General features: G+C 31.1%; 1 protein-coding gene across 2 annotated transcripts in view; it reads left to right on the forward strand.

Annotated features, from left to right (window-relative positions):
* Positions 1-14530, forward strand: part of LOC114336475 (acetylcholinesterase) — a 37479-nt gene extending 22949 nt beyond the window's left edge. For both annotated transcript variants that reach the window (XM_050658003.1, XM_050658002.1), the window contains exons 5-11: positions 68-253; positions 1251-1441; positions 4059-4209; positions 5813-5985; positions 8410-8527; positions 13597-13717; positions 14232-14530. In XM_050658003.1, coding sequence (XP_050513960.1) covers positions 68-253; positions 1251-1441; positions 4059-4209; positions 5813-5985; positions 8410-8527; positions 13597-13717; positions 14232-14412 — 1121 coding nt within the window. In that variant the 3' untranslated portion in view covers positions 14413-14530. The remainder of the gene's footprint in view (positions 1-67; positions 254-1250; positions 1442-4058; positions 4210-5812; positions 5986-8409; positions 8528-13596; positions 13718-14231) is intronic.
* Positions 14531-16302: the final 1772 nt, after the last annotated feature.

Genomic DNA, 16302 nt, shown 5'->3' on the forward strand with positions numbered 1-16302 from the left:
CGGCTTACGAAATAACGAACTTATTCCTTTCATTTGCACCATACTGTATTATCATTTTTAATGGCAGGTTTCTTAACCACAATCGATGATAATATTCCTGGAAACTTGGGTCTTAAGGATCAACTTCTTGCTCTTCAATGGGTACACGACAACATTAATGTCTTTGGGGGCGATCCCAAACAAGTTACAGTAGGAGGTGAAAGTGCTGGAAGTATGTCTGCTGGATTCCATTTGCTCAGCAAATTAGCCCGTGGTAAGTAAATTAATGAATTGCTGCCATATTCAGGTTTCATCATCATCATCATCATCATCATCATCATCATCATCATCCAGCTTCTTCTCTTGTCCAATGCACGACATAAGCCTCCTCAGCACGTCTCCAGAGAGTTCGATCTTGTGCTAATTGCATCCATCTACCATCTATTCTTTTTATCTCGTCTGTCCAGCGTTTTGGTAGTCTGCCTCTGATTCTCTTGTCCATGCGAGGTCTCCATTCTAACAGTCTATTTGTCCACCTGTCATCCTGCAGTCTCGCTATATGTCTGGTAATTCTTTCTATGATATCTTGCACGCCCGTTCTTTGCCTTAATTCTAAATTTCTCACTCGATCCGCAAGTTTTATTTCTTTTTTTTTTGTGTGTGAATTTGATGGCCTTGGCCGAGCCAATTAGCCAGACATTTTGTTATTTTAAAAACAAACAAATTTGATTTTTCAATGAGAGGAATTTTTAATATATTAAGATTATCATAAAATTTGTTTATATTTACTGATTGATGTGAAAATTCGAGGAGAATATCTAGTAGATCACCTTCTTTTCCACACTCACAGTTAGGTGACTCTGTGAGACCCAAACTGTACATATGAAGGGGGGTAAGAGCATGATTACATCTCAATCTATTTATAACTGTTATGAAATGGCGATTTCATACAGAATGAAACCATCTTTTAATGGGAATTTCAAGCTGCATTTGTTTGTAATTACTACCAGTTCTCGTGATTCGATAATACCTTTGCCAATTTTCTTTTTGGTGTCATCTACTAATAATGTCAATATCCGAAATGGGTAGTAAGTTCATGGGAAGTTCTTCACCTATTTCTAGGGCAAGTTCTATTTCTAGTATGGATCTTTCATTTTCCGCTATGGTATTGATTTGGTTAATGTTAGTGTTTCAGCTCCGTACTTCAGGTTTATAATCTAATTTTTTGGTAAATATGCCGAACCTTATTATTTATAAAAATTTATTTGTAGGTTTATATAGTGGAATAATCCAACAAAGTGGTTCACCATTATATTCAGGCTTCTATCCATCAAATAATCGAGAAAAGGCATTTGAGTTTGGAAGACAGTTAAATAGTTCGTTCACTTCTAGTAAATCGAGTGATTTATTAACACTATTACAAGAAGTACCGCTCTCAGAAATAATGAAGCATCAATCAACGGTAAATATTGACTTATTTTTAATTTATATATTTACTCTATTTGGAGTACTAAGGGAACTATTCTCGCTGAAAATTAACCACCTGGGCAAATGGAATTTGAATTATAAATTGTAAAATTCCCTCATCTTCCTATAGTCTCAGAATCCGTATGGCTTGCATTTTTAGAAGTCTCGGATGATGTAATCAGAGAAGGTTTTCCATTGTTTTTAATCTGGTAGGATATAAAATGGTCTTTTAAATATAATTTTATGTGCTATTAGAATAAAAACTTAAACTTTTTTGAATCGAAAACAATTTTAAATTTTGAACGTACTTGATACACATTAGTTTTGTAATAAACATTTTTTTTGTATACCCCATTAGTCCATTAAAATGTTACATTTTTTAGGCCGTACCTTGCATTTTTTAGAGGAGTCAATTTTATTTCTTTAATATGTAGGGGGGATCAGTAGAAGCTCAAGTTCAAGTTTTTGGGGTCGCCATCCTTGTCCCCCGGTCGCCATCTTGGAAATGGGGTGCAAAGGGGTTTCGCGCTATATCTCGTAAACTACCAACCCTACGGAAAATCTAATTAAACATAAAATATATTAAATTAAATTTTCCACAATTTTGTTTGTATTACTTTTTATCGTCAAGTGACCAACAAAAAAGATATAACCAAAAATATGTAAATTTTTTTTAACAAGTTTCCTTTTGGATGTTATAACTTTTTTTCAGTTCATTTTAAAATAAAATAATATTATAGCAATTTTGTAGAGGGTTCTTCAGCGAACAATTTCCACTATAAAGTTGTTTAATTCTATTTATTTATATAGGTTTTACAGCGCTCCAAACTTGACCAGATTCTCGAATGCTCATAGGGATACAATAAAAACAAAAGTTAGGCTTACTTTTCTATCTATATATATTTTTTGTTCATACAATTTACTATGATTTTAACATTCCTATGCTATTATTAATCTGTTTTTGACCTTTCTTCCCACTATAAAACTTATAACTCTAAGCATATATAGAAAAGTCCCAAGAAGTTGTTTGAGGACAAATTCGCCGCTTCAGAAGAAGAATGACGCAACCGCAAAATGCAAAATTCTTAAGCAGAGCAAAAAACGATTTTTGATATCAAAATCATAAAGTATGATAAAAATTAGCCATTCACCACACCGTGGTCAGGATCTCGAGATATAAGCGTTTTTTGGGGTGTGCCGCTTGTATATGAAGTAACATAACTTTTTACCTATTATATATATTGACTTAAAATTTTCCAAAAAACTTCTTCATGAACTATATTTTATTGTTGTGTTGGTTAAAATTATAAACTAAAAAGTTTGTCACTCAACTTTTTTAAGTAAACATGAAACTAACGAAATATGATGACAAAATGTTAATAAATTAACAACTCCTTTTTTAATGTGTTTAAACATTTTGGACAAATTTCATTGTTATCTACATACTTCAAAGATGACACAGTAAAATTTTTAAAAGGAAATATTTACAGCGACCAAAGATACAGCGAGGTAAATTTGAAAAATCATCAAAATTGATTTTTGGCATTTTTGTATAAAATTTATTTTTTTAACATGTTCCACCAACTCTAGATAAAAATAAATTTCATATTCGGATTCAGCGACATCGAAAACATAAAAATAGACCAAAATTGATCATTCACCTTAAATTTTATTTTCGTGGTTGGCATAACAGTTAATGCCGCTCGTCTAATATATAGATAGAAAAGCATTATTTTTCTACGAGAATTCGAGAATCTGGTCAAGTTTGGAGCGCTGTAAAACCTAGATAATAAATAAAATTAAACAACTTTATAGTGAAAATTGTTTATTGAAAAATCCTCTACAAAATCGCTATGATGTTATTTTATTGTGAAATGAACGTAAACAAAGTTATAACCTCCAAAAGGAAATTTCTTACAAAATTTTCTCGTATTTTTGTTTATAACTTTTTTGTTGGTCACTTTACGGTAAAAAGTAATAGACATAAAATTGTAGAAAATTTAATTTGCTTCATTTTATGTGAAATTAAATTTTCTGTAGTGTAGCTAGTTTACGAGATACAGCGGGAAAGCCCTTTGAACCTCTTTTTCCAAGATGACGGCCGGGGGACAAGGGCCTCAACCCCAAAAACTTGAACTTAAGCTTCTACTGAACCCCCCTACAGATTAAAAAAATAAAATTGACTCCTCTAAGAAATGCACACTAAATGTAACATTTCAATGGACTACATAGTTTAGCCGTAATAAAAAAACCGGAGGTATTTGTATTTGTATTTAACTAAGCGCTGTTTCACATTCTAAGAATTTAAACGTGCGAGGTTTAGTGCGAGGTGCAATAACTGACAAAATAGAAATTGCAAATGAATTAAATACGCATTACAGTACGTTAGGACAAATGTATGGAAAAAAATACCCATTTGTAATGATACATCGTAATGATAAATATCAGACATCATATACAACAACATAGCAAAATATCTTCGTGCGACTCAATTCTTATTGTGTGAAAAGAACAAGTGCGACAAAACTACCGCACGAGAAATCCCTCGCACGTTCAAAATTCTTATAATGTGAAACAGCACTAAGAGTTTAAAAGTGTTACATATTTTTCAGCAACCTATGTCATGGGCTCCAGTCATGGAGGAAAAACTCAACGATAATGCTTTTGTTAGTGGACCCATGTACAGCAGCGTTCTCAACGGGGAATTCAATTTTGTTCCAATCCTTATTGGTATTAATTCTGAAGAATATTTGTTGTTTGCTGGTAAGTTATTTAATTTATTTAGATATTTACCTTACCTTAGAAACCATCGAAAACATCTTCTTATGGAAAAATAACACAGTTTATACCAATACAAATCGGAGTCAGACAAGGTGACTCGTTAAGCCCACTGCTCTTTAATATAATAATGGACGAAATAATACAAGCAGTACGTAAAGGTCATGATTACAAAATGGGGAACAAAGAAATCCAAATAGTATGTTATGCAGACGACGCCGCATTAATCGCCGAGACACAAAACGATCTCCAAAAATTAACACACATCTTCAATATAACAGCCAAGAAATACAATACGATAATATCAGCAGAAAAAAACAAATTATGTATCTACATCTAAATAACATCTAAATAAATAACATCTAAATACCCACTACGATGTAAAATCGAAATTGATGGGAAAATAATAAAGCAGGAAGCAAGGTTTAGATATCTGGGAATAGATATAACTAGTCACGTATATGTTGAAGATGAAGTATGACAACAAAGCTTAAAAGCAAGTAAATCGACGGGATCTCTTAATGACACAATATGGAAGAACAAAACACCAAAGCCAGAATCTATAAAGCAGCAATTAGACCTATATTGACATACACGGCGGAGACAAGACCTGACACATCTAAAACGAGACGACTACTTGAAACAACACAGATGAAATTACTTCGACGAATATCAGGCAAATGTCTGTTGGATAGGGAGAGAAGCGAAAACATAAGAAGAGCATGCAATGTAGAAAACATAAATAGATGGGTGGCAAAACGGAGACAGGAGTGGAACGAACACATTAGTAGAATAGCAGAGGATAGGATAGTACGAATAGCACGAGATAAGTCACCAAATGGACCAAGAAGTATTGGCAGACCAAGAAAAAGATGATGCGATAATTTAAACAATTTACGAGGCTAATATTGAAGAAGAGACAGGCTTTACAGCCTACATACAAGAAAGAAGAAGAAGATATTCACCTTCAAATTCGGTTTATTCCAAGTTACTCTCGTCTAAATATTAAAGATACTTCTAAGTTTTTCTCTTCAAAATAATTTCAATTGTGTTGGAAGGTTCTTTTTAATCACTTTTATTATTTATATTTTTTCCATTTTCTTTTGATCTTGCTGTCTTGCTGTCCAGGGGCTGGGAGGACCAGTAGAGGCACTATAGCTGCTCTGAAGCATGTGTTATTATCGGTTTTACAACCATATTATAAATCTATCTAACCTAACATATCTGGTTTTAAACTCTACATTTAGGTACCATTAAAGAGTCACCAGTGTTCTTGGTTCTTTTTTCGATCTACTGATTCTAAGCAAACCTCAAATCTAGTATTTTACCGAGGTACTTAACTTAACTCGTCAGATTAAGATTAGTAGTATAAATGTTCAGAGAACCTATCGGCCCCCAATTCTATTACTATTTTAACCAATTCAGTTTTAATATGAATTTCGCCCAAGAAAATTCATAAATTATGTCCATCTCCATTAAATATTTTGCGAAAAAAAAAAGAAAATTTGACAACTAAAATTGAACTTTCGGTACCTACTTTGTAAATTATAATTAAAGATAATATGACATTCTAATTTACATTTTTTAGATATTAACAGTGATGACTTTAAACAAAAAGCAAAATATTTAGATGATAATCCAAAGGAAATTGTACCTGCATCTATCAATATGGCTGAAGAAGTTAGAGAATATGCTGGCACAGCATTAAAGAGTCTTTATACTAACTCATCATTCTCGGAAGACGTTCTTGGATTTATAAAAGTAAGCACCACTATAAATCTTCTTTTTCCTTTATTAGTGCCATCTCTGCCATAAAGCCATTATCATAGCTATTTAAGTCCATTTACCCAAGGTTTTTTCTCCGAATTTTAAAGAACCGCTTGGATTAACAAGAAATTTTACATACACATGTCATAGAACTAACATGTCATAGAAAAAAGGTGATATTGTGCCGACTTTTTATCTGGGGGGTGATTACCACCCCTTATGGGGGTGAAAAACACGTTCAAAATAAATCCGGCAGTGAATAAACTAACTAATACTAAGCAAATTTTGTATTTTAGAGTTTTTTCACTAAGTCAATACTTTTCGAGTTATTTGCGAGTGAATATGTTCATTTTTCAACAAAAAAAAACACGTTTTTAGGCACTTTTTCGAAAATAACTCAAAAAGTAAGTATTGTTGTGATCTGCTTCTTATTTAATTTATATTAATTATTATTTATTTGATTAATTATTTAATTGTCGCAAATCATACATCAAAATTGAATAAAAAATCTCAGGGTGTTTTTTTATACTATTAAAAAAAAATCCAAATTATCTCACGTTATACTTATCTTCTCTCGTGGGTTCAGTATCTCTGAGTTGATCCTAATCGGAATAAAATAGGGAAAAGAAATAAAGCAAAATATTAAAATAAAAATACAGAATTGTCTTTTATTTATCAAATTAATACTATGAAATCTATCGAATCTAAAAACCTGTGGACACAGATGTCCGAATGAAATTTATACTACTTAAATTTATTATCGTTACAAAAAAAAAACAATTTATCGGTTTGTTCCCGACGATTTTGGTAAAACAAACTAAACCAAACAAATTTATGTCTTCGCAAGATTACCTATATTTACTATTTATATTTTGAAATATTGGAATTTTAATTCATATGCTTTTTACTCAAAAATCTATTTTCCGAACATAAAAATCTCTTTCACATAAATTGACTGACCTTTTTGCTTCCCTCACTCGGATGTCTTCTCGTGACCCCAAACAGCTCTCCCTCGTTGATTATGTTAAAGGCTACTCATCAAAGCCTCTCTCCGTTGTCCAGCTTCAAGACTATCAGCATACCAGCACTATTCTCCAACAAACCGTGTCTCTTTGACCCGTTCTCGATTCAAACAAAACTCCAAAAATTCTCTGCTCTCCTTCTCACAATAATACAGAATCAAAGAGGTATTTCGTCTCGATTTGATCTGTCTCTCGTTCCACTTTTCAACACTATTCTCCACTATCAACCAGCCACTGATATATGCTAACTATCTCTGCACTTAACACGTCGAGACCGCTCTTTCTCGCTGCCAACAACACAATGAATAATTTTTCAATCTCTCTCAATCATCCAATCCATCTTTTCCCCTTCCACATTCCAAGAATGAGAACATTGACTTTTCCATTTGACAAACAACAGTCACCCTCAAATTTGTTCCGACAATCCTAATTACTTTCGGAGAAACTCTCCCACATATACTCGTATTGAAATGAAGACATTAAAATTCCAACTTTCTTTTCAATTATCAATTACAAGAAATTGATAATCACCTATACAGTAAACAATTTTTTTCATTTTAAATCTAAATACATAGTTCTCTTCACTTTAATTATTCACAAAAGTCTTTAATGGTTCCTCGGAAAGCTCGTTAAAAGAGAAATCTATTTACATTCACTAAATTCTAATAAATTTTAAAACAGCTCAATATACAGGGTGTATCAAATTTATGTGCCCGCGTTATTTAAAAAAAATATAATTTAATTTTCATTTTGCTTTTGATTGATAAATTGAAAACACAATAGTATTTTATCGAAAAAAAAATATTCCTAGTAAAAATATAGCTTATAAAAAATTGAAAAAACTGGTATTTTGTGAAGTCTGTAGAGTCAGTAGAAGTAAAGTTGTAGGTAATGAGAAGTAGGTTCTTATTCGTTAAATTCAAAATTTAATATTTCAACGTGATATAACCAAAAAATGAAGCACTTTTCGGGTAAAACTCATGATAGCTTAAAGTGTTTAAAAAAAATCTTTATTTTGTTTTTTTTTTTAAGTTTCTATTATCAAAAGTAAGCAAGTTACGCTCAAAATAATGTTGGTCTCTTTTGTTTTGTGGTAAGGAAATCGTGAAAACAAATAATGAATAATATCTAATAATTTGCAACAAAAAAAGTTTTACTACATACAGCTCATTTCAAAGCTTTTTTCAATAAACTAACCGATTGTTTTTTCAGCTTTTTAATAAAATCCAATAGTTTTAATTTACAGTTAAAAATTATAAAAATCAACCATTTTCCCCTTAAGCAGTTAATAACAAAATTAATGAAATACTTAAATAAAAAAGCACTGTGTTTCTGCTCATTTCCATGGACTATATATTTAATACAAAATCTTAATAACTAATGTATCTGCTTCTAGTACTTCAGTGATGAAGTTTTTGGACGACCTTCAACACGTCAAGCAGAAGCTGCATCTCGATATGTTCCTGTGTATATGTATGAATTATCTTGGTATAACAAAAGTAACCTCCTTCCAGGTAAAACTTTTTATAACTATTTTCTTTATATTTTAAACAGTGCACTTATTTTATTTTCTTACGGTGGCAACAACACATAAAACAATAGTATATTGAATAACAAGTGAGAAAAAAGACATATTTCTCACGAGCGCGGGTACGAGGCGAGTGCCGCAAATCAAGCGGGGGAGAAATATGTCATTTTCTCATGTGTTGTACACTGTACTTTTTCTGTGGATGCGTTTTTGTCGAGAGTTCAAACTTCAAAATGAAATAATTAAGATGCTTTTAGGTATATTTTATGCCTAAATTGAAATAAAATATATATACATATACGTAGGTATTTTACACTTTACAGTTATAAAAATACCAAACATGTGACATTTATAACGTTACAAGATAATAACATTTCCTCATAAGTATGACTGCGAACTCTCTGTGTATGACGTTTCCTATAAGTATGGCGTTTGAAAATAAGGAGAGAGAAATAAGACCAGAGCCTATTTTACTTCAAATGAGGCCCGAGGCACTACACAATTTTCGGGCCCCTAAATATAATTTAATAATAATAATAACTTTTTTAAATGTATTAATTATTTAATAGAAATATAGTTGCACAAGAAAATAAAAATTTATATTTAAACAATTATAGGTACATTGTTTATGGGGATAGGCGCAAACTTTCGGCTTCAATGCTATTTAAATAACTTTTTTAAAATGTATTAATTATGTAATAGAAATATAATTGCACAAGAAAATTAAATATTTATTAACAATAAATAAAATTTATATTTAAACAATTAAACATTGTTTATGCTATTTAATATAATATATTATGTTTATATATTATGCTATAATATAATATGCTTCAATGCTATTTAAATGCATTCGTTTTTTTTAAGCATGAGAAAACTAATAAGTATTTTTAAAAAATTTAAACGCAGAATGAAAGATTACGTTATTACCGAGGGCTGAAAGTCCCTGAAATCTTCGATAATATTTATTTTAATAAGTTACAGGGGTGAAAAAAAGAGAAAATTGAGTGTGATTTTTAATTTTAAATACATATCTTATTCAAAAGAAACTTTATATTTATTGTAAGGGACAATCGACCCTCTTTAATAATGTAATCTTCCATTCTGCGTCCAAATTTTTTTAAAATATTTATTAGTTTTTTCAGGGTTCGAAAAAATGAATGCATTTAAAGAGCACTGAAGCCGAAAGCTTGCGCCTATCTACTTAATTAAAACTCTAATGGTTATCGTTTATAACTGCCTGTTCGTAAAATGAAAGAATTTTGAAAATTTGTTTTGTTATTGTAATAAACATGTTGTGTTTAATGATCTTTCCGGGCCCCATTCAAATACGGGCCCGAGGCATGTGCCTCACGTGCCTAGTGGTAAAATAGGCCCTGAATAAGACAAAGAAATAAGGCAGAAATATGAAGCTGTTAATATAGGTACACAGCAAGTTCGAAAAACACTTAAAAAGCTGAAGAACAGAAAAGCTACAGGTAAGGACCGAATACCAAACGAATTACTGAAATATTGTGGAACAGCAATGAGAGAACAATTAACCCAATCATAAAATACAAAAAAATAGCGGAAGAATGGAGAACGAGCGAAATAATTCAACAATTCAAAAAAGGAGCTAATAAAACAGCCCGAAAACTACGGAGGTATCAACTTGTTAAATACTACCCTAAAACTTACAACTAAAACTCTGCAAGAACTAATGAATTAGAGAATAAGTTTAAAAGATGAACACCAGGTTTTTCTTACTGCAATATTGTGTACAGATGCAATATTCGCCATAAAGCAAATTACTGAGAAATCACTAGAGTATAATATAGACCAGCATTTCTATGTCTGATTGACTTGAAGAAAGCATTTGACAGAGTAAGAATCAAAGATGTAATCCATCTTCTGTACAATAGAGAAGTTCCCCTAGATATAAAAACCATTGAAAACATCTACCAAAAGAACAAAATCGAAGTCAGAATAGATGCACAACTTACAAAACCTATATACATAGGCAGCGGAATGAGACAGGGGACTCATTGAGTAATATGCTCTTCAATTTAATTATGGATGAATCCATCAAGAGCGTCAACAAAGGAAGAGTATATAGAATGGGAAACAAAGAAGTAAAAATACTCTGCTACGCAGACGACGCAATATTGATAGCCCAAGATGAAGATAGTCTGCAAAGAGTAGTCCACAGATTTAACATAAGAAGAAATGAATTAAACATGACAATTTCATCTCGAAAAACTAAAACAATAGTATAGTCAGTAAAGAAACAATTTAATGTAAAATAGAAATTGATGGTATCAGTATTGAACAAGTAATGGAAATAAAATACCTTGGAATTACATTGTCAAGATACGGTAAAGAAAGAAGTGAGAAATCAAGCATAAAAAGTAAATAGACTGACAGGATGTCTTAATAACACTATATGGCGAAACGGACATATTAACATTGAGATGAAGTGAAATATGTATTTATAAAGCCAGTGTAAGACCAATAATGATATTAGTCTGGGCTGATTATCGGAGAATAGGCCATTTTTGGGAAAAGTTATTTACCAGCAATTTTATTGCTGGAATCGAATTATAAGATCCTATATATTAATAATATTGGTATGCAAAGTCCTCAGATAGTGTGCTACTTTTTTTATAAACAAAATGGCGCACGAAAATCGTGTTTTTTTCAATTATTGCTCTATAACTCCGAAGATTTTAACTTTCTAACAAAAACACCCAAATAAAAATTCACCTTGATTAAATTCTGCATAGAGACGCGTTTTTCCCGATCTGCTCCGACGAATTTCCTCGGAAAATGCGGGTTTTCCCAACAAAATCTTTAATTTTCAAATAAAGTTTTAGATAAGTAATTATCTATAAATAATTAAATAGTTTGGGGACTTAAAACCCTTTTTCGTTTAGATTATAGTTCCAGAAGCTGATGAAAATTAAACTAATATTTTAGCAACAATTCAATTGTTAATTAATAATTTACGGTCGCAATAATAACCAAAATAATTATGATACACTGATCAAGCTTTGAAATCTTATAAAGATGAGATGCCTATTTAACATTTTGTCGACAAAATATGAATTTTTTATTTTTTTGCATAATCTTTAAATGTTTAAAAAAAATAGTTATAAACAAATTAACGTTTCTCAGAAAGTTTTTATTATATTATAATTTTAAAAAATAGCTAAAATGCGCATTTCAAATATATTGAAAATGAATGCTTTAAAACTTTTTTGCAACCATTTGTAAAAAAATTATGAAACAACAAGCTAATTATTTACAAAAAAATATCAATTATCAGTTTAATGGTTATATTTTAATTAAAGATTATAAATATATTTTTTTGTAATTTACACGCGCGAAAGTAGAGTAGCACAGTACTGTAGCTAAAATTTTCACTCGGAGCGACGACCGGCCGCGTGATGTACACTTTTAATAAATAATGTACGCTGCGTGTCAGTCGCTTCGAGTGAACAATTACAAAAAAAAGTATTTCTAATCTTTGATTAAAATATAACCATTGCACTAATTTTTGACATTCTTTGTGAGTAATTAGGTTGTACCATAGACTCACTTTTAAGCTTTGAAACAATTAAAACAAATTATAAACAACGGAGATTTCGTATATTTATTTTGCTGTTTCATAACTTTTTTGCAAATGGTTGGAAATTTTTTTTAAAGCATTCATTTTCAAGACCTATGAAATACGCATTTTAAGTATTTTTTTAAATTAGAATATAATAAACAATTTCTGAGAAATCTTAATTTGTTTATAACAATTTTTTTCAAACATTTAAAGATTATGCAAATAAATGAAAAATTTATATTTTGTCGACAAAATATTAAATAGGCATCACACCTTTATAATCTTTCTAAGTTTGATCAATGTCTCTTGATTATTTTGGTTGTTATTGCGACTGTAAATTGTTAATTAACAATTGAATTGTTGCTAAAATATTCGTTTTATTTTCACCGGCTTCTGAATTTATAATCTATAACAAGAAAGCTTTTATTTCACCAAGCTATATAATTATTAATAAATAATTACTGGCCCAAAAAATTTATTTGAAAATTCGAGATTTTGTTGGGAAAACCCACGTTTTCCCAGGAAAATTTTTGTCGGAGCAAATCGGGAAAAACATATGCAGAATTAAATTGGGGTGAATTTTTATTTGAGTGTTTTTGGTGTAAAGTTAAAATCTTCGGAGTTATAGGGCAATAATTGAAAAAAATACGATTTGTCGGCGCCATTTTGTTTATAAAAAAAGTAGCACACTATATGCGGACTTTGCATACCTATATTAATAATATATAGGATCTTATAATTCGATTCCAGCAATAAAATTGCTGGCAAATAACCTTTCTTTGTACTTTACTAATTAGACCAGCGTGTTATAACTATTTTTTTTTCAAAATTGAAAGATTATGCAAAAAAAAGAAAAATTTATATTTTGTCAATAAAATATTAAATAAGCATCTCATCTTTATAATCTTTATAAGTTTGATCAATGTATCATGATTATTTTGGTTATTATTGCGATCGTAATTTGTTAATTAACAATTGAATTGTTGCTAAAATATTCGTTTAATTTTCACCGGCTTCTGGAAATACAATCTATACCAAGAAAGTTTTGATGTTACTAAGTTATTTAATTATTGATTAATAATTACTTACCTAAAACTTTATTTGAAAATTAGAGTTTTTGTTAGGAAAACCCGCATTTTCCGAGGAAAATTTTCGTCGGAGCAAATCGTGGAAAACATATCTCTATGCAGAATTTAATTGCGGTGAATTTTTATTAAGGTGTTTTGGTTGTAAAGTTATAATCTTCGGAGTTATAGAGCTATAATTGAAAAAAATACGATTTGTCGGCGCCATTTTGTTTATAAAAAAAGTAGCACACTATCTGCGAAGTTTGCATACCTATATTATTAATATATAGGATCTTATAATTCGATTCCAGCAATAAAATTGCTGGTAAATAACTTTTCCATGAATTTTGCTAATTAGCCCAGAGTATATTTACAACAACTAATTTAACAATCTTTTAGGTGTTGAACATTCAGCAGATTTGTATTATATGTGGAATGTAACTTTCGACCAAACAGCAACATACAATGATGCCCTTCGCAAACCTATACTTAAGTGGTGGACAAATTTCATTAAGTATCAGTAAGTCTCATTTTTAAATGCTTAGCGAACTCGTATACCAAAGCAATATCCAAACGAAAAACGAAACATGAAACACTCAAGATCCCATAAATATCACCGGTTTATATGTATCCCTTGAACTCACTTAAAACTACCTAGGATTCCTGGAACTTCGTTCACCGACACAACGGGGATAAGGATCGTCCACCGAAAACCAGTTGCGACCATCAGTGCATATCTTTCCGCAATGTATGTTATTTGCGATTTCTGTAGGATATTGCTTTGGATTTTCTGTATGATTTTAAAATCCACCTTAAGAACAGCGTCCTAAAGGTGGGTTTTAAACTATTTTTGAAATTCCACATAATTAGTCAGTTTGGTTTCGTTTTGATTCAGAGGTGTGCATGCAGCTCCACTGAGGACGTCGTAAAACAGAAACAGTCGTCTGGAGAATGTGTATCGCCTCTGAATCGAAGGGAAACATAAACTGTATATTTCACTTTCATGTCTATAATAAGGTTTACTTTTTTTTCAGAAACCCTACTCCTATAGAGGATAAAGATCTACAAAATGTTATATGGCCAAAAGTTGAACCGGGGTCTGTGAAATATTTGGATATTGATTCTACATTTGAAGTCAAAGAAAACCCTCGAAAATATTATGAAATTGGATCTATTATCGATCCGTTCATAAGAGAACCTTTTATCACTTATTAAAATAATATCACTGTAAAATGTATATCACTTATTGAAATAATATGTAATGTAATGAGTCTATTAATTGTAATGGATAGTATGTAATATAGCGAAATGATGAATAAAATAAATAAATTCATTTACTTTTACTTGATATAAACTTTCGTACAAACGAAAATATTTACCTAAGCGCCCTAAGAGTCAGCGACTCCCCCTCTTCAGTCCTGAACCCCCCCTAACCCCCTGTCCACTAGTGTAGCCATAACGAATGCTGAGAAAAGGAAGATGAGTAGGGATTGCAATCCAGCAGCATTTTCAATCCACCTAGATTTTTGCAAGATTGGGCTGAATCCAACTGGATTCAGTGCGGATCCAACAAAATGTGGAATCAAAATAAAAACACGATTTTAATGTTTTTTTTTGTATTCTAAATGTCTAAACAACAGTAACATGGATTATTTAGTTTTTTGGAAGTGAGAGAAGTGGACTAACCTACTTCGCACAGAACTGCACATATAGCCTATTGCGGAGAAAGCCCTTTCGGCCTCTGTGCTGATCGGTTTTAAGGTCATCAAATAGTCACAGACCATTGACAAATTATCGCCTTTCACTTCTTCGGTTTCATAAACGGCCATTTCCTTTTCCAAAATCTTTTCGTAATCTTTTTGAGAACCAGTTTTTTTTTGTTATAAAACTTTCCTCTTTCTCGTTTTCAATTCAATCTCAAGTTCTTGTTTCAAAGTAAAATTCACGGCCTCCAAATTAGTTGGCTCATATTCTTCCATTATTTCCTTGTGCACTGGTTCCACAGTTACTTGTTTATTTGTATGAATCAAAAAAATTTTCATCTCTTGTCGCATTGAATTATTTTTCGGCATGGGGAAATAATCAGGATGGTTTAGTAATTGGTCATACTTTTTTGATTTTGTAAGTACACACTAATGTACCTCTAATTTCAGAGGGGCGCCGTTCCACGATTCTGTCACGAAATTCGTATTCGTAATCAGTAATTCGATATTCATAGTCAGAAGATTATTTTTGGTAATCAGAAAAAGTCATTCACTCACTTTCAATGTCAAGAGTCAAGTGTGAAAAATAGATGATGTTTTCGTCTACTTCAACCAGATCACTTCTTATGTAAATATTATGATTACAAATACCTTTTCAAGGAAATATAATAAAACTTAATAGTTGTTTCTGGCTGATGTGAGATTGCACTTTCAGTTTGCTTCGGTATTTTATAAAATAAAATAAAATTTGAATTATGGTTTTGTTTGGAATAATTACTTGAGAATAATAATTATGATTGGGATCCAAAATAATACCTAACCTAATCCTAATCACCGTAAAAACCTAATAACCGGTTTTTACTTTAAAAAGAAAAAACCGGTTATTGCGAAGTAAACATACCGGTTTTCGGTTAAAACCGGTAGGTTTTTCCCATCCCTAGCTTCTAAAGCCAGTTTCACCGGTTAAAGACTGGCGATCAACTCATTGATTATTACTCGCCAACAGAGAATTTTATCGCAGAATCAATTAGGCTATTGATTATATTCAAAATAAGATAGCTAAAAGGAACTACAACGTTAACGGGGTTTTATTATTTCATATGGTCAATGGACATCTATATATGAAAAAACCGTGGAGTGCTACCATTTAAAGGGGTGCGTTTTTGAGAAATGGGTGAATTAGTCCCTGGGCACAGGTTACATTAGGGTGAGTTCTATGCACTTTTGGTATAAACATACCTACATAAAAATTGTTCCTGGTTAAATTTACTATCTAAATATCGCTTTTTAAAGTCAATGATACTTTTTTTTACAAAAATATATTCAAAAGAAAAAGCACAAAGAAACCCAAAAGAAAGAAATTTTGTTTTTTGTCCCATAACTTTTGTCCACGAGGATATAG

Source organism: Diabrotica virgifera, chromosome 8 (genome assembly GCF_917563875.1).
Source record: "Diabrotica virgifera virgifera chromosome 8, PGI_DIABVI_V3a".
In the NCBI taxonomy this organism is placed as follows: Eukaryota; Metazoa; Arthropoda; class Insecta; order Coleoptera; family Chrysomelidae; genus Diabrotica; species Diabrotica virgifera.